Genomic DNA, 22,623 nt, shown 5'->3' with positions numbered 1-22,623 from the left:
AGGTAAGATGGTGTAAGTGATACAGAACATGTAAGAACCAGACCGACGAGGCCTACTCGTCTTAATCATCACATGCACTTACTCCACAATACCCGTATGCGATACTATATCACTTGAATCCGTTCAATTCGTACTGTTTATTGTTGGGCTTTCGCTAGAGCTGAAATGGCATTGAGCGAGTTATTGCCCTCTAATAGCAGCATACAGTTACGTTATGTAGCACTAACATTGTTGGCCGCTTCTTCCTCTTCTTCGACACATGGGCCGTGGCCGAGGCCGAGTAACAAGCACGCCGGTTGGACGAAAAAACGGACAGCAAATCGATTAATTATTGCGTAATTTAGCTTTGTACATCACAAGTACAATACAATGGTTGCTTCCGCGCAGAAACGCATTTTTGCACGTTACCCCGAGCCGTATATTTTGTGTCCTCACTAACGTTAAATGGCCTGCCACCTAACACCAATCGACGAGTTTGCTCATATCGTATTTCAGGCTTGCTAATTATCGTATTTATTAACTGTTGTTTCAGTGTGCTTACATGGACTTTTATTGATAATTCATATATCGCACCAGTTTCAAATTATCACGCATGTTGTTCACATATCATGCACAAAGGTTCCCTTCTTTTTTTCGCCAGAACGTGTTTGCATCGTTGAGATAATGATAATGATCGTGACAATTTGAAACTGGAATGCGTCTCTGTATATATAAGGTTACCTAAAATTATACATTTCACATACTTGCCATTTTTTTTTCTATATGTATATTGGACGTAATTAATATTACTACTTTGGGTCACCTTGTATATAATTAATATATAAAAGTATGCATTGTGTTTTTTGCACAGATTGTTGAAACGTTTTTCGTGAAAGTTGTTATTTTAAAATTCACTGTAAAAATATGTATTTGTAAGTTTCAACTTTAATATGCTTAATTTAAAAATAATAATATCGGCATAAGTATCAGCAAATATTAATAATCTTTTTTAATATATAATATATTAACTTTTTCGAAAAATGTTTCTTTTTATTGCGCTATTTGCGTAATAAAAATATATAATTAATTATATATAAAAATGTATAATTAATTATATATAATTAATTGTTGTGAAATCAAGCTATTGCAGTAAAAATTTTTAAATTAATTTTTCTATTAATTTTGATCTAATTTAATATGCTAATTGCAATTTTGATTACAAAAGTAGATTATGGTTACAGAGGCCCATCTTGTGAGAATCTTGTGCCAATGTTCGAATATGCGTTTATGAATATTTTTGCATCTATAACTAAAAGAATATTTAGAAAACTTCACGTATAATTTACATCAAGTTTTTGACAGCACATTGGATATTATGATATACATGTTGTTATTCCTTTTTCTTATTTTTGATACCAAAATATTTTAATAGCCAGGAATGAAACTACGGCAGTGCGTTATTAAGTACAATATTGATCGTATACACGTGGAATTCCGTTTTCGGTATAGTTTCAATGTCGCTAAGTGCGCGCCGGGTGATTAATTGAATTCAACACGCAACTAGAAAAGCACCAAGACGTAAGCTTACCATGAGCTTATACAGTTTACAAGGATGATGATAATCGATGCCCAGGGTTTATCGAACACGTTGGCTAAAAATACCTCATTTCCACCTCACATATCCGAGTATATTTGACACCACTCACCAACATCACAACAATAACGTCGACACTCTGCAAACCGATATTGACTTCTGAGAATACGATTTTTTCGATATAAGATATTCCTGAATACGAAGTTCAACTAGCACAGCGCAGATATATAATCTCTACATGTTACGACCCTCACAGTAGGCCGAAGTAAATTATGCAATGGTTGTAACACCAGTGTTAATAATAAATCTCTCCATCGAAGGTCACGTTGCAGTAAGCTACAACGATATTTTCACAAAAAACGGGAATGTATTTGTAATTTATCAAATCGGTGACGCGCCCTCGACATCCTCGCTCTCTTTCACTCTTGCCTTCACACTTTTTTCGAAATTTATTTCTAGCGGTTTTTATACAAACTGATTAATACACGCGTATGATTTATATTTATTAAATATAATTATTGAGAGAAATATTGATTATATATAACAAACATATATAGAAAGTTAATTTCAATTAAGAGAAGATGTGAGGCGAAGAGCAGAGGAAGTGTAAAAATTTTTAATAACATCCTGATAGAAATAAGTCGCACTGAATACTAAACGTGACATATCGATTGGAACCACGGATTTAGATCCCCCACACCCGTTGAAACCCCCGCATCTAGGTTGACATTGTTTTGGTGTGACAACTAACAGCTCTGGTTCTCCTCCCTTCGGGCAGTGGCCACATTCCGGAAAGGCGTGCGAGCTGTTCAGATGGTTGGAAGAGCAAGTACGTATCGTGTGTAGACTGTGTACCAAATGTCATTTTTCTATCTTAATCCCGATACGGAAATTTATACGAAATAAATTAATCGAACGCGGGGTGTGATTAATGCCAAACAAAGGAAAAGAAAAGAAAAAAAAAGATTATAATATTCTAATAGCGGCATGACTTTTAACTCGAAAAAAGCTTTATCTTCTAATTAACAAAATTTATAATTTTTATTAATAACGAATAAAAGAAAACAATATTCCTCTTTATTTTTATAAAAAATATACAATGTGTCGATTTAGTATATAAATATGAAATTATTATTAAATTTATAATATACGAATCAATAATTTAAAAAAAAAGTTGATGTACTATTATATTAATTATCGAATTATTATATTTCTTATATCAAGTAACTTTGATTTAAAGGTCATGTTTATAAAGGTCTCGTATAATAATATTTTTTAATTTGACGAGTATATTTAGAAAATAAAATTTTCCAATATGAAATATGAAACAAAGTCACACTGTCATCTTAAAATGATTTGATGATGAGACCTTAACGATTATAAAAAAAGTCGAATATGTATATATATTTATAACTTTTGTAATTATATAATTGTATATTGATATTGTCAAATTAATCGTAAATTTTAATTATTATTAATCTTTTTCAAATAATCAATGTGTTTCTCGTCAAGGCTTATTTTGTCGATAAATTCTCTGAAGTCATAAACGAAATATCATCAGATAAAAAGAAAATATTTAATTTACATATTCACATCAAGACTAGCACAACGTGCGAAACATATCACAGAGATTTTCATGAATAATGCAAGATATATATTTATTTTATTCTTATTTATATTTTACGTTAAGTTTTAATAACAAAATTGATGTCGTTGTGCTAATCTGCCAAAGTTCGTTCAAATTAATAAGTGGCTCCAGCGTAGAACATCGTTAGTGTTTGAGTCCCTATTGGTGTGGTGTTCTTAATTATTTTGCAACTGAGATTACACTACTATCAGTGTCGTTTTGAATGTAGTTTTCCTGAAAGTTTGTCAATGTTATTCAATGGTAATTGTTGTGAGTGAATTATGAAATTAATTCAATTGAAAACCGGCGTGATGTGACTGCCTTGAGTCTTAACTACCTCCAATTAATCTTGCATCGGTGTTCAATATCTAATGAGTCGACGTATCATTTTAGAGATACTTTAGTATTAGCCCTTTATATGCGTGGTTTTTTATTTATTCTGTAATAGAGGCAATCGCGTTGGTACCGAGAAATTCGTAAACGTCGTTGTATATGTTTCTGTATTTCTCGAATATTTTCGGCGTTACAGCAAATAACGTCTCGTGACAATCATGAGCGTTAATCATGCTGAGTATGGAGTACCTATAAATGTTACGAAAATCCGCGCAGAACACCCTTCGAACACCTTCGTCATTTTCGTCGACGTCACCAATCCCGTTTACGTTATTAGTCAGTCAGATAAACGTTTTATTCTTGAATTGACGGCAATAACGGGCTGTCGCGCGCATATCGACAGGTGTTCTGCGCCATAAAAAAAAAAATTGTTGGCCATCGGAGCAGTCTCACGGACAATTCAATTCGCCAGCAGCGCGAAGATCAATGAAATGTTGGTGACAATCTGTTACTCCGATTGCCATTGTTTTTTTTTTTCCGACCCCTCCACCCCCTTTCGGAAGCAAATCGGTTTTTGCCGACTAAGCACAACACAGTCTTCACGATGTCAGAGTAGACGAGTACACGTGAGCGATGCGCGCGTATAAGAGAAAATAAGACAGATGTCAGTTAATTGACGCAAATTCACACGCTGCCACTTGCATCGCTCATTCGAGCCACGCATACTCACCCATCTCGCGTACTCATGCATACACGACGAGACACGCACATCAGCGGTCGCATTAAATGTCTCCAAGTATACATGTACACGCATATGTACACGATGTACGTGATTCGCATACGGGAAACAAGCACACACGCGCGCGCGCACGCGGACTCATCACAGAACACGAGATCCGCAAGCAAAACTCTTTGACTAACTCTATATGTGTCTATCTGTCCGAACTATCTTCTCCTCGTCTCCTCCACTACCGCATAGGTGAAGACCTCTTGTATACAAGTAAGTCTAAGCGCGGATGTATATTAATATATATTTATGCATTTCCTCTCTTCTATATATACATATATATATATATATATTATTGATTTAAACCGACCGCGGTCGCGTTAATGAAGAATCACAAATTTAGATCAAGACCCACGCACGCGTTGCAACGCGTTTGTAGAAACGTAGGCTAACAAACGTGGATTTTCATCAATTTACATCAGAACAACGTTTTATATTACAGGTTCATTGATACTGCCGATGAAGCGTACCACCTTTTGCACGTTTACTCGAATATCCCGCTTGATCTATCTTTCATTTTCCGACTCGTTTGATCTTACAGCAAGTGGGTCGAATCGGTAGATTAAGTTATGAGATAAAATTTATGTTTCTAAATGTAGAGCATTACAAGAGAATTGAATTATAATACTTTAAAAATATCATATAATTTAATTTAAAAAATACGAAACATTATTTAAAACAATAATTTCGCTATAATTAAATGAAAAAAAGATTGTTCAAATGGAATAAGGAAAGAAATTATACCTGTATCAGTTTAAAAATGTCTTTGTTACAGTAAAATTTAAAAATAATTCTTGCGATATTTTGAAAATTCCGTAATATGATTTTTTGTTATAATACTCTCTGTAATTAAAAATTTTAAATTATATTTTTATATATTGCGCAAATATCTCGTGTAACTCGATTTGTCACATCGAACCTCTTCTTGTTGGTCTTCATCAACATTATTTTTCCAAGAAAACCAAGAATTCTTAGTGATCTGGTTTTATCGTAAACATTACGAGGAACAGAGAATTGCACTTCGCGCAATTCCTGTCCGGGAATGCTTTCTTGGAAAGAGCGTGTTGACGGAAATTCAACTTTGACTTTTCAAGCGAAGATGGACACCGTGCGATGTCCGTTAACCTCTGATTAGCGTAGTGTTATTTTGCTCAACGGGCCTCGAGTAAGTGCGCGCAAAGTGGAGTTTCACACGTGCAAAATATATTTCCATTCACCTTACACCGTCCGTTTCGATAACATCAGTTGCAAATAGATACAGGTCGCAATCGACGCATCTCGTCTCGTCGTGGCGAGCTAACGTCAAAATCCATTTTCCTACTTTCCTCTCTTCTCCCCCGCCCAAAAAAAAAAAAAAAAAAAACGAAATTTCCTTGCGCTTTTAGTAAAAAAAAATTCTATAATCTTTCATGCACTCTTTCAACTCCTCTCGAGCTTTTGCAAAATCTTTGTCGTTTTGCACGTAAACTCTTTTCCTCGAAGGATGCAAAGCGTGCACTGACAATGCCGAATAAATATTCTCTCTGTAAGGTCATATTGCATGTTTAGGACACTATACAATATCGTAACGTTAAGTAGAGACGACGGATTGTTCTTTGTTTTGTGTATTGATGAGAAATAAAAAATAAAATTTGCTTCGTGTTATCAGTGAAAGAACTGTTATCGTCGCGTCTTCTTCACTTACGTCATTTTCAGCATGAATTAGAAATACTTTGGGCATATTGCACGTTTATAATCGTAGATCGATCTTTAGTATCATGTTGTATAACGTTCTCGCAATATGGACGAAAAAAAAAACTTTAAAAATATTAAAACTCTCAGAAAATCTTTTCTGACCTTTTTTGTCAACCCGTCCATATTGTCGCGAACTCTATCTTAGTTGTTAGAATTTAAAACGTACGCACACTTGTCTCTCAACTTCAATGTTTATACTTTATTAGAGATATTGAAAGGCCGTTTCAGCTTGATATTACATTACATTTTATATTTAATTGTTTATATTCAATGTATATATCGATTTAATGTATATTGAACAATATATTGTGTATAAATTATATTATTAATTTAATCAGTGACTCAAGGTAGATCAGATTATAATATTTCTACATTTTGTTATTACTTTAGATTTTAGCACAAGGTAAGAAAGATTATTTTTCCGCAATTTTTTCTTAGTAAGTACCATGAAAATCCGTATAATGATTTCCGAATTATCGCGATGCTGAAACGGAACTTTGCTTCTAGAAGTTAACTTGCAGATTTAGTACCGTTTAACGGTAGTGTAGCAATTAGGCTTTAGGTAATTAGTTAGGGTAGCTAACATGTGTAGTGGTTTGTTACAGACGACCACCATCCTCCCCCCACATTCACTCCGCCAGAACTGCCCAAGATGGTTCACGTAAGAGGTACAGTTACACCTCAATCAAAAACCATGCTACAGTCTCGCAAGCTGCCCTTTCTAATTTTGCGATCGGCAATATGACATTAATACACTAACGAAAAGTCGCTTGATAAATAGTAACCGAAAGACACTAAAGGCGAGCGTAAAAAGAATTGTCACTTTTATCGGAAGTTCGATACGCTTTGTTAAACACGCTTGAGCGATTAGTTATTGACATGTTTCGTTCAATTAAGCAATAACGATTACAATATTTTTACTTTGCTGCTGAAAAAATTGGAGAAAGTAGAAAGAAATTAATAAACAACGTTATCATTTTTTTTGTTCTTATCATACATAATAGGTAAGCATATGCTTGCATATTATTCTCGTATGTACTACTTTCTCCATTATTGTGACAAGTGCATGCAGCTAACTAATAGATCTGATAATTGATCATACTTGTCCATTATTTTGTTTTTGTACACGTAAATGCAGTATATATTTCAATTTATATTAATTTATGTTATGATATACTTTAATGACTATTCGTGTTTAATATGTAAAACTCGTGTTTTATATTTGAGGTAAAATATAATTTTTTGTTTTATATTAAATTTATTAAATTTATTAAAACTTTATTAGATTTTGCACAAAATATACTTTTAGTATAGTTGCAATAGTAATTTGTAGTTTTATAGTATTGATTTTTAATATAATTTATTTATATTTTATTTTAGGATCACTCTATAAAGTATTTAATACTTTAAAATATAGTCAGATCTTATTGAATAAAAAATGTAATTATTTATAGGCATTGACTTGTTAAGTAATTTCAGCAATTCTTTTAGTATTTCTTAGAATTAAATATTATGTGACGGATCGTACGTATTATTTTTGAAAGTGTTTATACAGTTTTCACGAGAAAACGAATAAAAGGGAAATTTCAACTTGCGATTGTTTATAAAAACATTTTGCTATAACTCTTTTATAAAGTGAATATTTTGAATATTTTCAAAAATTGCAATAAGAAAATATTAAATGCAAGATAATAATAATATCAAAATATTGTTGAAAATGAATTAAAATTGCATAATTACATTTAGTAATTAAAATGCTCAAAACATTTATTGGTGCTCGTCTGCGTAAGTAGTAAATCTTGTTTAATTGCACAAACGTTTCTCACACTTTTACGTCAATTTATTAAATGTAAATAAATGTACCTAAATATGTGATAAAATACAGATATATTTCTCTGCAATTTCTTTTTATCATGGTAAATTTTTCTTGAATATTTAATGTACAATATGTAAATGCAATTAAATTCAATTTTCAAATATTCAATTATTTTTTGACAAAATTTGTTTGAGAAACGTTATTTTAGCACAAGTATTTTTTGCTAAATTAATTTTATCCCATAACGTTTGTACATGATAAATGGAAATTTTTATTTTATATATTTAGAGATGCTTGTGCCACGATTGAATCGTTGACTTGTGAAACGCGTTTTTCAAAATGATATAATATCTTGTCGTTTTTCATTTTTAAAGATGAATTTATAGTTGTATAGACACAGCACGGTAGATTAATGATTTTTCTAATACAAAAAGTTTTAGTTTGACAACATTTGGTGCATATATATGTATATACATACAGGGTGTTCTGTAATATGTGAAAAACTTGCTAATGACAGATTCTTGAGATAATATGTAGTCGATTTTTCCTCAGCGAAAATGTCGAGGTATCAATAATTTTCGAGTTATAAGCGATCAAGGAAAAGGCGCTTTTCGCAAACTAAACTTTTTGGAGTTAAAAAATTACCAAAGCTACATTCTTCAGTTAATTTCAGATATAATTTATTATAATAGAATTTTAACTTAAAGTTAATTACAAAGATATATAATGACAAAAATTGGAAACTTGCAAAAAATGATGACGTCTCTCAGCAGGTTTTTCATCAATTACAGGACACCCTGTATATATATAATGCACTTTATAATTTTATTTCATTATTTACAAAAAATAATTATTCAAGAAATTACAATACACGCTATATTTTTATAAATTTTTATATGCTATAATGGCTTGCAATTGCTTTTAAAACAAATATTATTTAGTTACATGGCTTTGATAAGTTAATTTTCCTTCTTATATTTGACACATTATACTTTAAGAAAGAAAATGTATTATATAGGGTAAAATATTTAACGTTCATTATTTTAATAGAATAAGAGAAATTTTAAAAATAATTTTTACATAGAAAGTAATTCGTAAATATTATATTTATAGAATTACATTATAAATTTTAATAAAAATAGAATCAGTTAATTTCTAAAATGAAGGGAAGGGTTTTGTCTTTAATTTATAAATTTATTTTATTAGAAGTGTAATAAAAAGTGAATATAACATTAAAAAAGCATACAAAGCATAAAAGGATTGTAAAATTCTTTGTAATTAAAAGGTTTCTATTTTGATTGGCGTTATTGATTAATTTTTTGACATTTTTAACAAAACACAAGTGTAGGGTGAAGTATGCGCGCCTGTAAGCATGGGGCTGTAGGCTCATCATCACGGATATAATATGTGCTGTAATGGGGGGAGTTAGGTCACGATCGGTGTGACACTCTATTGTCTTAATCATTGTTGCTTTGCCCACTAATGACAGCAAATAGGATGCTCAGATTTGGAATTAACACTATTTTATCTATTTTAGGTGAGATCAGTCGCGAACGAGACGATCCAAACGGTAAGTCTCAACTTATAATTTTATCTTAATTAAGAATTATTATTAACTAGTTGTTTAATGAGAAATGTGTGATAATGAGAATTTTGCATTTGATAGTTTGTTTCTCTTTATTCCATTTTCCTACTATCGATATTATCACAGTAGTAATATTGATGTCCCGTTATGTTGCAGCCATGAGAAATCATCGGAACTCCGTTGGGATGACCATGATGAATTCGACAAAGCAGGTCAACAAGGTGAAACCGAATGTGAATCGAGCGCCGAATGACAGTCTGACCAGTCCGAATCAGCCGTATAATCAGAGGTACCTAATTATTCTGCGCGTTGTCAACTTTATCGTCACTCGACGCATACGCATCCAAACATCATTCACTTGCATCATCATATATATATATATATATATATATATATATATATATATATATATAAACACATCTCCATTTGTAATCATTGATAATCAGAATATTCAATGATATGTCTGTTTCGCACCCAATCAAAACAACACATGCGAATTTCACTACTGAGAATTATTGATAAAAGAAGACGCTGCGTAAAAAATGATCGTCCAATAGAAACGTATTCGGATTTTTGTTCGGACTCTTTTTTTTTCTTTTGTATTTATCACTTTATAGCGAGACTTATACGGTGCACTCGACATCTAATACTGACACATTCTAAACAACGAATCGCTTTCTTCTGAATCGCTTAAACGTAAATATTATATTTTCCTTTAAAGTGCGCTCTAATCTTTCTCTCTATTCTATCGTATAACGTATTATTTTACACTTCAATATTATAAGCTTACAATTATAAGCTTACATGTACTATCTATAGTTGCACGATTAGAGTTACATAGACTCCTTCACGCGTATTATATAGGGGTTATTCAAATTAATGATAATGGAATTCTTGTTGGACAAATAAAAACAAAATGTTGTCAAGTTATTTTGTGTGTGAGGATTTTTTTTTTCAACATGTAATATGTTGCACAACACTTTCTAATTGACGAATTGATGGCAACATATTTTCAATAACCTAATGATATATAACATTACAAAGTAAATGCAGTTTTAAATATACGCCTTTCATATTTTTTTTTTTTTTTTTTTTTGTAAATGCGTGTACCTTTCAGCTAAACGTTATTAATATGTTAATAAGATCTATTTTAATCGAGTGCACTAGGATAATCTGCACATTAATGTATCAAACAACCCTTGCAATCATTTTTCTCCGATTAGCATGTTTCTAAAACCGTTAAACATGCCATGTAACCCGCAAAGACTTAACGTACGCCAATTCTCGGTAGAGATCTTCGATGCGATCCAGAATCATTCATCCATCGCGATCAAGTATAATTTTTCCTTTTTACTTATGGATCAGCGAAATTGCGAGAGAGATATTGATCATGTAATTATTGAATAGTTGAATTCTATAATTGTCTGTCTAATTTCGTTGGTATTTAAAAAAATATAATTTCTTTTGCGTGGGACATATCCCTAATCAGAGTATTATTGCTAATTATCTTCCAGAATCATACAATTGCGTTAGAAAATATTACATCAGAGACAATCCTTGTTGGAAACGAGAAAGATCAATGTGCTTCCTATCGTTTCAGTCAATTGTTGACAAAAGGCGCGGCAAAGTTGAACGATAAACGATTCGCATAAATCACGAGAGAAATCATTCGCGCGAGAAAGATAGCCACTCGTACTACTATGCTATCGGACGGTACGAGTTATAGGCTACAGGTGGTCGTTGACATTTTCCGATGAACCTGTTACACACGTCCGCTAGATTAGTTTCCACAGTTTCTGCTATTGTTCGAAAAGATCTGAGCGTTTAATGCCTTTTGCCGATAAACGTGCGGTTCGTAGTCTTTTGCAATAGATATTATTACTCACGACAAGATTGACGCGCGTCTCGTAAGCCGCAATATTTTATTTCACGATTAACAGAGAGATCGGACAATATTGCATTGATATAATTGTCTAAAGAAATCATTCATCACTGTCATCATTGTGTCTTTCTCATCGTGGACCAGAAAATCAGAAAAAGTCATCTGAGAACAGATCCAACGTTACGCAACCTTCTGATTCCAGATCGCAAGAGGAGTCCGCATACGCTGGCTACCATCTCGCCTACGAAGTCAAAAAGCTCATGTACGCTTCTGTTGTTAACGCTACCTTGTATTGTGACGTGATTATGCGACTGCTTTATCCTACTACTATTTAATAACGAACATGCTCCCTGCATGTCGAGTTACATATATTCTTGAGTGATCATCTATGACAAAATATTTATTAAGCTTGAAAACGGATGTATCTCTTTCTTACGACAAAAAAGCTATTATGCATTTCTATTTAAAATTCAAGTTTCAATAATCAAAAATTTAATGCCAGTAGAGGTAGATCATGAAACAATCAAACTTGTAGACTTTATATGTAATTTATAAATTTTTTGATACGTTTAATTTTCTGTGTAAAAATAATTGTCAATGATTTTTTTACATTTTATAATCTGTATTATTTTTCCAAAAAATTAGTTATTATTTTGTTGTACTAGTTATCATAGAAAAGTCAATTATGCATAATTTGCATTCTTTTTCGGAATTCGCTCGAATTTAATCTTAATTTAACATTAAACGTTAGTCCGTTATGCATCGTATAAATCGATCTTTCTACTTTAAAAGTTTCATAATAAAACATAAGATAAATTATTAACGACAGCCGGACTTAGGTACCACAAGCGAACAGTATATTGCGCTTGCTGTTAAATTATCCATCGCGAACATTACATGTTTGAAGTTGTGCACCGCGTTGCACAGTCACATGTCGCAGCGCAAAAAGTATAAAAGTCCACGAGTTTTACGAGGATACTTAATCTCGGAAAACATGTGCGACTGGCACTAAAAACGCTAAAATATGTGAGTGTTATATGTATACGGGAATGTATATGAGTATAAAATTTTCGTGTAAAACGTTTAAGGAATAATGTTATGTCGATCGATGTTTCTTATACTCTAATAAGTTTGAGCGAATTAACTTCCAACAAATTATGCAATTTTTGCGGCAACGTAAATTTAAATAGGTAAATTAAAATTAAATAGGTTCAATAAACTTGGATTTCGTAAGTTGTTTAGCCATTCCATGATATTGCTTTTAATGAGCAAAATTCTAAATTTAACAGAAACAATTCAGCTTAATTCTCTGCTTATTATACAACCACTGTATTTATGCACGCAACAGCTTATATCTCCGAATATTTCTTTTATATTTTTTTATATTTGCTTTAATCCATAGTAATCTGTCATCTAATTTATCTTGTTTTGAGATATAGAGAGTAACAACACCAGTAGTGACAGATAAAATATAAAATTATATAGTGTGTATGAAATGCATGCGAAAATGTGGCTTTACAATTTTTTTTTTTGTTAGATTTAACAAGAATTTTCAGAGGAATTCTGAATGCAATTCCTTTAAGATTTTCTATCGATATCTTCTATTATAAATTAGCATAAAACTATTGTTTCTTCATTATTATTCCTTTATAATACAGTTGACAATGACAGTTTCACATTTGTAGCTTCATTCGTATAATCACAAAATATGATTTTTTTTTTAGGCCAACGAGCAGAGCCTCGGGTGGCACAAACGTCAACAACAATGGTGGTCTTCAGGTCGGGATCGCTGATGATCAAGCGAAAGATTTCGATTTCGAGAAGACCGAGATGAAATACGACTCGACGGGGATGTTCCATTGGAGTCCCTCTCGCAACCTCGAAGACTGCATACTGGATCGTAACCAGGCGGCGATGACAGTCCTCAACGGACACGTCGTCGTCTGCCTGTTCGCCGATCCCGACTCGCCTCTCATCGGACTGAGAAACCTTGTCATGCCATTACGAGCTTCCAATTTTCATTACCACGAGCTTAAACACGTAGTGATAGTTGGATCGGTGGACTACATACGCCGCGAGTGGAAAATGTTGCAGAATCTACCAAAGATATCGGTTCTAAATGTGAGATTCTTGTCCTTGTTCAATTGATGACAACAGTTTTTCCACGCAGTAATGCAGATTTTTTTTATCTAGTACAGGACATCTCAGATTTGTAAAAAGAAATGCCCATTTTCTTTTAACCATAGGTTCCTTAACGGAGCTATTTTTTTTAAATATAAAAGTGTAATCACATTATTTATAATAATTTCTTGATCTATGTCTCGTAATACATGGATGATTAAATAACAAATTAAATTTATGTTAAAAAGATAAATAAAAATTTTAATTTGACAAAATATTTTAATGATTAAATTTAATACAATATTAAATAATGTTATAGTTTTTGAAGTTAAAATAGCCTCGAAGTTAAAATAGCCAGTAGAGTATTTCTGATATTCAGTTTACTTGCCAAAACGCATGAATCTGAGATATTCTGTATATTGTCGCGCATTATCTATTTTTATTTTTAAAAAATCGTTAACTATTGCAAGATTTTCATATCCAATATTATTAAATTCTCGAGAAAACTACGAAAAACAATGTTAAATGCAAAACGATGATAATGAACAATAAGTTTTATGGATGCGATGGAAATGCTTCGTTTTCTTGCATTTTTTATTTCACTCGAATGACGTTTCGCAGGGTTCACCATTAAGTAGAGCCGATTTACGTGCCGTTAACGTGAATCTATGTGACATGTGTTGCATCCTGTCGGCAAAAGTGCCTAGCAATGATGACCCCACCCTCGCCGACAAGGAGGCCATCCTCGCGTCCCTCAATATCAAGGCTATGACTTTCGACGATACAATCGGCGTGCTTAGCCAAGGTACGCTCGAAGATATGTCATTACTATTCTTGCGAAATTAAGAAAAAAATTTTACTTTAAAACTATATTATATATTAGATAAAAAAATAATAAAGATAATTTAACTGCAGTTGGCAGCCCGATCGTTTTGCAGCGGCGGGGATCCGTTTACGGAGCAAATGTGCCAATGATTACAGGTAATGGGAAAAATTCTATCAAATCTTTGTTTTATTTTACATCGTTCTAATGAAAATAAAAATTGTCAAATATTGTCATAATTAATTAGACATTTAATTATGGTATTAAAGTGGCATTTTTAAGAAAAATGATCATTCGTTTGAAATATTTTTTACACAGATAAAAAGTTTTACATTATCATGACGAATGTTTTTATATTAAAATATCTAAGCCGTGCTGATTGTCGTTCGTCGTTATTCTAGAACTTGTAAATGATAGCAACGTGCAGTTCCTTGACCAGGACGACGACGATGACCCGGACACGGAACTCTACCTCACTCAACCGTTCGCCTGCGGCACTGCCTTTGCAGTCAGCGTATTGGATTCCCTGATGTCGACGGTTAGTGTTAAAAATTCATTGTTTCGACCGTATTATATAACCATGGATCAATAATACATAGACTTTTCAAAAATATTTATTTTCGTAATAATTTTTAACATTCTCGCTCTGCTTGAAATGTTACGCAAACATAACATGAAGACTGTATATAATTTTATCTACTTCCGTAGACATACTTCAACCAAAACGCGCTGACTCTGATTCGGTCACTGATCACCGGTGGAGCTACACCCGAATTGGAATTGATCCTGGCTGAAGGGGCAGGTTTAAGGGGAGGTTACAGGTAGATCTATTTGTAATTTTTCTTAAAGAAAGAATCTTAATGTAATATACATGATTTAATTTGCAGTACGGCAGATAGCCTGTCCAATAGAGATCGGTGTCGTGTTGGTCAGATCGCGTTGTACGACGGGCCATTGGCTCAGTATGGCGAGGGAGGCAAGTACGGTGACCTCTTTGTCGCAGCATTAAAGTCGTACGGAATGCTGTGCATTGGTCTGTACAGGTACAGGTACCGGACTTTTTTCCCTCTCTCGATGGTATTTATTGGATATTACCCTTACGCACATTCTACATTGTATATATTACCGTTTGAGACAGCGACTTCTCCGATTGCCGCCATTATTGTACCGCCGTTTATTATCTCTTACTACTCACGTATACTTACTATGCGACTCGATTATGATTTTCTTGCCGCACACTTTTTGCACTTTGCGTTTTTGCATCATGAAAACGAAAGTAATGAAGCAACGATTGTAAGTTGCCCTCATCCAAAAAATACCTATCATTTTTTACTATTTCTCTCTTTCTCTCTTTCTCTCTTTGTGTCATCTTGTTGTTTATTTAGCGTTCAGTTTATCCGTCACATACGTCCACATTGTTTAGTTTAGTTTAGCTTATTGTTAGTTTATACTTTAGTTTAGCTTAATACTTAGCTCGACTTTGATTAATTTTGTATGTACACTTGGTGTATATATTAGTTACAGTTTGTGTTTTCGTTTATGTACGCGTTATATTCTTACTCGCTGACATGTACTTGAATCTTCTAGGTTTCGAGACACTAGCTCGTCGTGCGACGCCTCTTCCAAACGATACGTGATCACGAATCCACCCGATGACTTCACATTATTACCCACAGATCAGGTACAGTATTTTAAATATTATTAATACATTCTTTTTTAATTTGCAGCAAATTGTAAAATTATTTAGTAACAAAAAACATATAAATTCAATATATTTATATGTAATTGGCAATTTAACAATTTAATATCACGTTAACTAAAAATACAAATTGAACAATCTGTACTAAGCAAAAATTATTTTATCGGTCTGCTAATTTTATTTTGTTAGGTTTTCGTGCTGATGCAGTTCGATCCAGGTCTTGAATATAGGCCGAGCAGAGGTGCCCGAGGCAAGGACGACTCCTCCTGATTGTTGCTGTGTAGCGCCCTCACCGACGGACCATATTCCTACATCTAATCATGCGTTAGAAATCATTGTGCCGCCCGTCGTCCCTGTAATCGTCTCGTCTTTGTCGAGGAACACCATCGTCGTATGATATCGCGCATCATCAACGAGTTATTACCGTTGACAAAAAAAAACAGTGAATTGCAGTCGTATTTATTTTATTGTCCTCGATTCATCGGTATATACAACGACAATGCAAATATTATTTAAGCTTATTCGCCGATTCGATCACTTCTCGAGGATTTTGTTTTGCTTTGTTTGCCATGTAATGCGATTATATGTATATATTTTTACCGAATCGTCGAATATCTCGAAAATTGATGCGCGATCTGATGGACAAAGACTCGAAAGCCTAACGAACGAGTATTATGTCGAAGTGAGAGGACGAGAAGAATAGGATAAAGGGAATATGCGAGGAGAAGAGGACAAGACAAAGGGACAACGGAAAGTGGCATAATGCTGTGCGGTCTGAGGGTAGCTACACGTCTCTCTTTCTTTATTTCGAGTTAACATAAGAATAACCGTCTTCGCCCGAAGACGACGCCGTCAGGACTGAATCGAACATTTCGCAAAGCGTAACACTGTGTTATCAAGCTCCCATCGACCCTCCGCAACCGGGAACGAAGAAAGTGGACGGTGGAGGAGGGAAGGGGATATAGCTTAAAGTTTAGCACGTGGCTTAGCCTCGATGGGCGCTGTGGAATTGCAGTATCCTGTGCGCGGTGGAAATGGAAGGACACTTGCCGTCGTAGTATATAATTTCTCTCGGCACGTGTTAATGTATATAATACACATCTAACAATAAGAGAACACCGTTGTTCAACGAGCGAGCTGTAAGAAGACGACGAGGGGAAACATAAAGGAAAGATAGAGGGAGAGAGAGAGAGAGAGAGAGAGAGAGAGAGAAAGAGAGAAGCTCGTAGAAGTGCAACGAACTGGATTCGTTCGTCCAACGTCTCGTCTCATCTCCAAAGAGATTTCCTCTCGTCGTTTCTCTCATAGACGGTGCCGGATTCGGCGATTCGGCGCGAATCGAGTGCCGGGGCAAACATAATGCCGGACTACTACGCGCAATCCTTACCTCGTGTGTCTTGTTTTATGGCTAATGAAACAAAAAAATCTCAATCAGAAGCACTTTCTACAGGTTCTATATATATGTATATATATATATACGTATATACATATAGATATTATTACGATAAAATACCCTTTTCCACACAACTTTAAGTATAAAAATCGTCTATATATCGGTATATATACATTATAGGTATATATGCACATATATATATATGTATACATAGACATTCTCTCTTTTATATATTTTTGTGAAACTCACGTGTGTGTACATACATACATACATACATAAATACATACATACATATATATGTATATGTGTGTACATACATACACACATACATACATATATATATATATATATACATATATATATATATATAAATTAAAAGAAAAATATACATATATGTAAGCAAATATACAGATACACTTATATACAGAAATACTCTATTTCTTCTCACACATACATACAATCTCTCATACATTTTATCTTTTTCCCGCTGCGCACGAACGTGTGCGCGTGTAAAACGGACTCGACACAGAAAACACGCACATCTAATCACACGCGTACGAGACAAGGCATGTACATACATACATAACACGCACGCGCGCGCGCAGTACATATACGATTTACAATTCGATCCTCATACATGTATTTACACACTACAGACATATATACATATATATTATATATGTTATACATATGTATTTTATATATATATAAAATATATACATATATATATATATATATATATATATATACACACAAAGTCAAGAATGAGATCGAAAAGAATTAATGCGCGCGCGAGCGGATATGTATATACATATATATATATATATATATATATATATATATATATATATATATATATACATGTGTATGTACTGTGTATGAGACTGTCCCTTACAAAGATGGGCAACACAGAAAAACGGAAGAAACGAAAGAGGATTGAGAACGAGAAGATAACCGTGACGACGATAAATGCACTATATTGGTGTTGGTCACGCCTATTTCGCGCTCGATCGCCACAGGATCGGAAATCCACACAATTGAGGATGCAAACAGTAAAACAAAAAAAAATGAACAAAGATTACGAAGCAGACAGATTAAAAACTAGCTGTGGTAGTCGCTGCCGTGTTTCGTATTACGCATACACCTTGTATAATCGTCGTCATCGTCGTTGTCGCCGCCGCCGCCGCTACTGCTGCTGCTGCTGCTGCTGCTGTTGCTGCTGCTGCTGCTGTTTGCAATATCCATGTGCACTGTTCACTGCCACTGCAGTTCGTGTTAATATCGTTGTACATAACTTTCTATGTATAGCTCGAGTGTGCGGCGAAAGAAAGAGCAAGGCGAGGCGCGCGAGTGAGCACGCACCCTGCGAAGTACAAAGGACAAAGCGACGAAGAGAAATGCAGGGCTCAACATTGCATTGACAGTCCTGAATTTAACTAAATTTCTGGAGCGCGAGTTGTTATCCTTCCATAAAGCACTGATAACACAGATGAAAAATAGAAACCTAAGTAAATTGAAAAATATCATGAAATACGATCATTAACGTATCGCGAGTAAAAAAGAAATTTAGTTAATTCAGCGTTGGATGTCGTCAGTGTAAGTAGCCCGAAAGATTATTCATGCAGGATCGTAAATTCTCATGTTTTCCAAGACGTTTTGCGAGAAAAATATTATAATAGAGATCTAGTTTTTATTCCCAGATTGCGCGAAGCTACATTGCAAAACATCTCGTTGTTAGCATACGTCAAATATAGTTTTGTACCTACTTATGTCACATTCTTGTATTGAAATAGAAAGGAAGATAATTTTTTTTCAGTAATTAATTTATCGAACAGAGAGATAAATTTTTTGTTTAATTCTGGTAATATATATATATATATACATATATATGCACTTATACATACATACAATTTAGTAAAAGTTTTAATGGTGCAAAACGTTTTTTCGAAACGTGTTTATTTGTGTCAGACTAAAAAATTTTGCGAGTTGCAGAGAGCTCTACGTTTTGAATTATTTACAGTTTGCAAAACAGGAATATACGTTGGAATACAAATAAATCCGCGAGAAAATTTTAAAACTTTGACATGTCAACTACACATTGGTGAAGATATAAAGAATTGTTTTATTAAAAAGACCACGTGGAATTATATATATATAAAATATTTTTAAGATATCTTATAAAGATATTATAAATTTCACATATGGATTCTTAATTTAATAAATATAATTAGTTAGTTCCATTCCGAGCGCGAGTAGACATACTAATTTTTTTTCTAAAATGTTTTATTTGTCAGAGAATCAAATATTTTTATAATTAAATTTATCATGAAACGTTATGTTTATTTATTTATACACATGTTTAGTTTATTTATTAGTTTAACAGCATTCAAAATATTTGACATTTGGAATGGTGGGAATTTTGTGATTCGCGTGTTGCATCGTGATGTCGAAGAACGATGATTATTGAAGATTACGTTTTCGATGCGATCTGATTCAGCCGAGAAGCTTGCGCGCTTCGCCGCGCTTCTCGCGGGCGGAACGGTACTCGCGTAAATGGACATTGTATTTTCGCAACGATCGAATTCCGTGCGTCTTTCCTCGTCTTTCCTGTTGCTCTCAGTCGCCCGTAATTTCATCAGACTCGAGATAACGTGAACTCGAACATTCAACGAAAATAGAAGAGAAAAAATGAGGAAGAAAGATGGCAACAGGAGACAAGAAAGTGGAGAACATGTCGACATGTGTAATTGTCTCTTACTCTGCATCCTTACCGCGACAAAATTTTGAAACTAGATAAAAGAAAGATATTTTTTCTTATTTGTGAAAATTTGATAGAAATAGTTGCGAATTGCTAAAAGTACGTAATGTGTGTGTCTAAAAAGAAATTGAAATCGGCAGATATAATACTTATTATCAATGGCTTAATTTTGATTGGCTTTGTTAAGCTTAACTCTGCTACTACAAAATACTACAAAAAATGTTACTAACTTAAATTTAAAAATCATAAATACTGTTTTAGGTCATTTTTAGCATAATAAGAGAGAGAGAGAAAGAGAGAGAGAGAGAGAGAGAGAGAATTTTCAATTTAAAATATAATTCAAAATTTGTTGCTTAAGAAAATATAATAACTTTTTCATCTTCTTTTATTAATTTTGTAAGAAAAAAATTTCTAACTTTATTACAAAAGAGAATTCTATCTTTTAAACGCATTCTATATAAATAAATACCACGTTCATCAATATGAAATTTCAGAAATATTTCGTGCATATGGTAATTGTCACAACCAAACTGTGAGGCCAATTCCTCTGAAATTCTTTATTCTTTCAAACTCACATATTTTGATAAAAGAGAAAAAAATCGTAAGAAAGTCGAGTCGGCTGTGAGAAAGCTACATGTAACGCGAAAATCGTGATTAATGACCATGTCTCAGCGTCATGCGTGCATATCGTCTTGTTCTTAAGAAATGTTTATTTATACATTTGTTTTCTTTTCTCCTTTTGCTTTCTTTGAATCTTCTTGCAAAGAAACGTTTATCGGCGAACTACGAGTGTGCAAGCGAGTCCTTAAATGTCAGAGAAAGCTTTGAGAGGAGAGAGCTTTGATGATTCTGTCTCGTCTTGACGCGATTCTATACGAAAATAAAACAAATTCGTACGTTAGATTTTGTGGAAGTCGTTTATTAAGCGGCACAAAAAAAAAAAAAAAAAAAGAAATCTTGTCGGAGCCTTGTGTAAAGTTTTAGATGATTGGTCGAGATTTGCGTCGCGCGGGGTCAAATTAGAAAGATTTTGGCAGCTATTAATTATTATCGTTCTTGATGTTTGAATATGATAATTTACTATATCTTTTTGGTATGTGTAAAGTTTTTAAAGTCATTGATTATGACGGAAGATTCTCGCGTGATTATATGTGTGACGATTCTTGTGATATTATTTTATAATAAGACGATCGTATATATATTATATCCGGTGTATTAAAATTAAAAAAAAAAAAAAAAAACGGCCGATCGCGCGTCGCGAATCGTTCATTGCACTCTCTTTAAGAATTAAATCACGCACCGATTCAATCAATATCATCAATCGTTGTTATATTCTCGTTGCGGAGCGAAAATGTGACGTATTTGTGTGTATGTGAACGTGTGTGTACCTAAACGAAGTATAATACTTCAGAGTATATATATATAAATATAAATATAAATAAGCCCACATGAAAAATCGAACAAAGAACTCGAAGTGATTCGAGATATAAATATATATATGAGGATTTAAAAAAATGTATAAAGAGAAGAGGGAATTAAGGCGCGCTGAGCGTATGCCACCTTCAATGCCTCATTGACCTCATCTAATGCTTTTTTATCTGTACATTTACAATTTGTGTACCAATGAGGAACGTTGTTTAATCATGTTGTTGATGTTATTGTTAAAGAATGAGATTCAATATTGTACATAACTATATATTCATTATAATTGATGATATAAATAATTATATACATAAAAGTAAAAAATACCCCAGAGTCCCCTTATGCCTCGCGTTTCGATATGCGGATCCACGTCACTTTGTAATAAAAAGACAAGTACTTTACAAACCTGTGTTGAGCAGGATGAAACTGTCGGCATAGAATTCGTCATCGTAATGCGATCAAAACAGTTAAATGCCTCTAATGCATTTTAATAGCGATTGTTTATCTCCGGGTCATCCGTTCGATATGCTGGCAGGAGCATCCGTACGCTCATGATTTGTATTTGTACACGTAGTTGATAGATGCATAGTTTAATAATTCAATGCAAGAACGTTGCAACAAAAAGAGATTATTTTTCAGTTATCTCTCGATAAATGTAACTTATTGATTTATTATTATTGAAGATGATTGCATTTCAAATATTTAGAATGCTTAACAATATTAGATTAATATCAGTGAAAATTTTAATATATACATATTATTATCTGTGAAGATTTTTTTCTTTAAAAATATTGGAATCGTTATAGAAGCACTCGATATTAATATAATTATAATAATATTATGAATTTTTAAGTAATTTGTACAGAAAATTAATATTTTAAATTATAATTGTTTTATGCTTCAATACAGTTAAATACGCATTAATTTAAATTAATTCGCATTTTTACATTATTTGTGACAAATCTTGTAAGTTCTTAATTCTCATTTTAAATTTGGAAATTGTTCTACTCAATGTGTCAAAATATTTTGTTAAGAAAATAATGTATGAACTTTTTATTTTCGTTATATAC

The 22,623-nt window shown here is 33.2% G+C and overlaps 1 protein-coding gene across 4 annotated transcripts in view; it reads left to right on the top strand.

The window, feature by feature from the left end:
* Positions 1-21,958, top strand: part of Slo (calcium-activated potassium channel slo) — a 102,969-nt gene extending 81,011 nt beyond the window's left edge. Inside the window, exons 16-29 of one of the 4 annotated variants that reach the window (XM_072892598.1) lie at positions 2,352-2,402; positions 4,513-4,533; positions 6,660-6,722; positions 9,408-9,440; positions 9,612-9,744; positions 11,540-11,599; positions 13,062-13,458; positions 14,080-14,263; positions 14,374-14,439; positions 14,683-14,819; positions 14,990-15,102; positions 15,169-15,324; positions 15,869-15,962; positions 16,170-21,958. In XM_072892598.1, coding sequence (XP_072748699.1) covers positions 2,352-2,402; positions 4,513-4,533; positions 6,660-6,722; positions 9,408-9,440; positions 9,612-9,744; positions 11,540-11,599; positions 13,062-13,458; positions 14,080-14,263; positions 14,374-14,439; positions 14,683-14,819; positions 14,990-15,102; positions 15,169-15,324; positions 15,869-15,962; positions 16,170-16,250 — 1,589 coding nt within the window. In that variant the 3' untranslated portion in view covers positions 16,251-21,958. Of the gene's footprint in view, positions 1-2,351; positions 2,403-4,512; positions 4,534-6,659; positions 6,723-9,407; positions 9,441-9,611; positions 9,745-11,539; positions 11,600-13,061; positions 13,459-14,079; positions 14,264-14,373; positions 14,440-14,682; positions 14,820-14,989; positions 15,103-15,168; positions 15,331-15,868; positions 15,963-16,169 lie in introns of all 4 variants that reach the window. The other 3 variants (XM_072892597.1, XM_072892599.1, XM_072892600.1) reach the window with 3 other exon arrangements.
* Positions 21,959-22,623: the final 665 nt, after the last annotated feature.

Source organism: Anoplolepis gracilipes, chromosome 5, assembly GCF_047496725.1.
Source record: "Anoplolepis gracilipes chromosome 5, ASM4749672v1, whole genome shotgun sequence".
In the NCBI taxonomy this organism is placed as follows: Eukaryota; Metazoa; Arthropoda; class Insecta; order Hymenoptera; family Formicidae; genus Anoplolepis; species Anoplolepis gracilipes.
The sequence above is the reverse complement of the archived record's forward strand: the minus strand, read 5'-3'. Positions and strand labels throughout refer to the sequence as shown.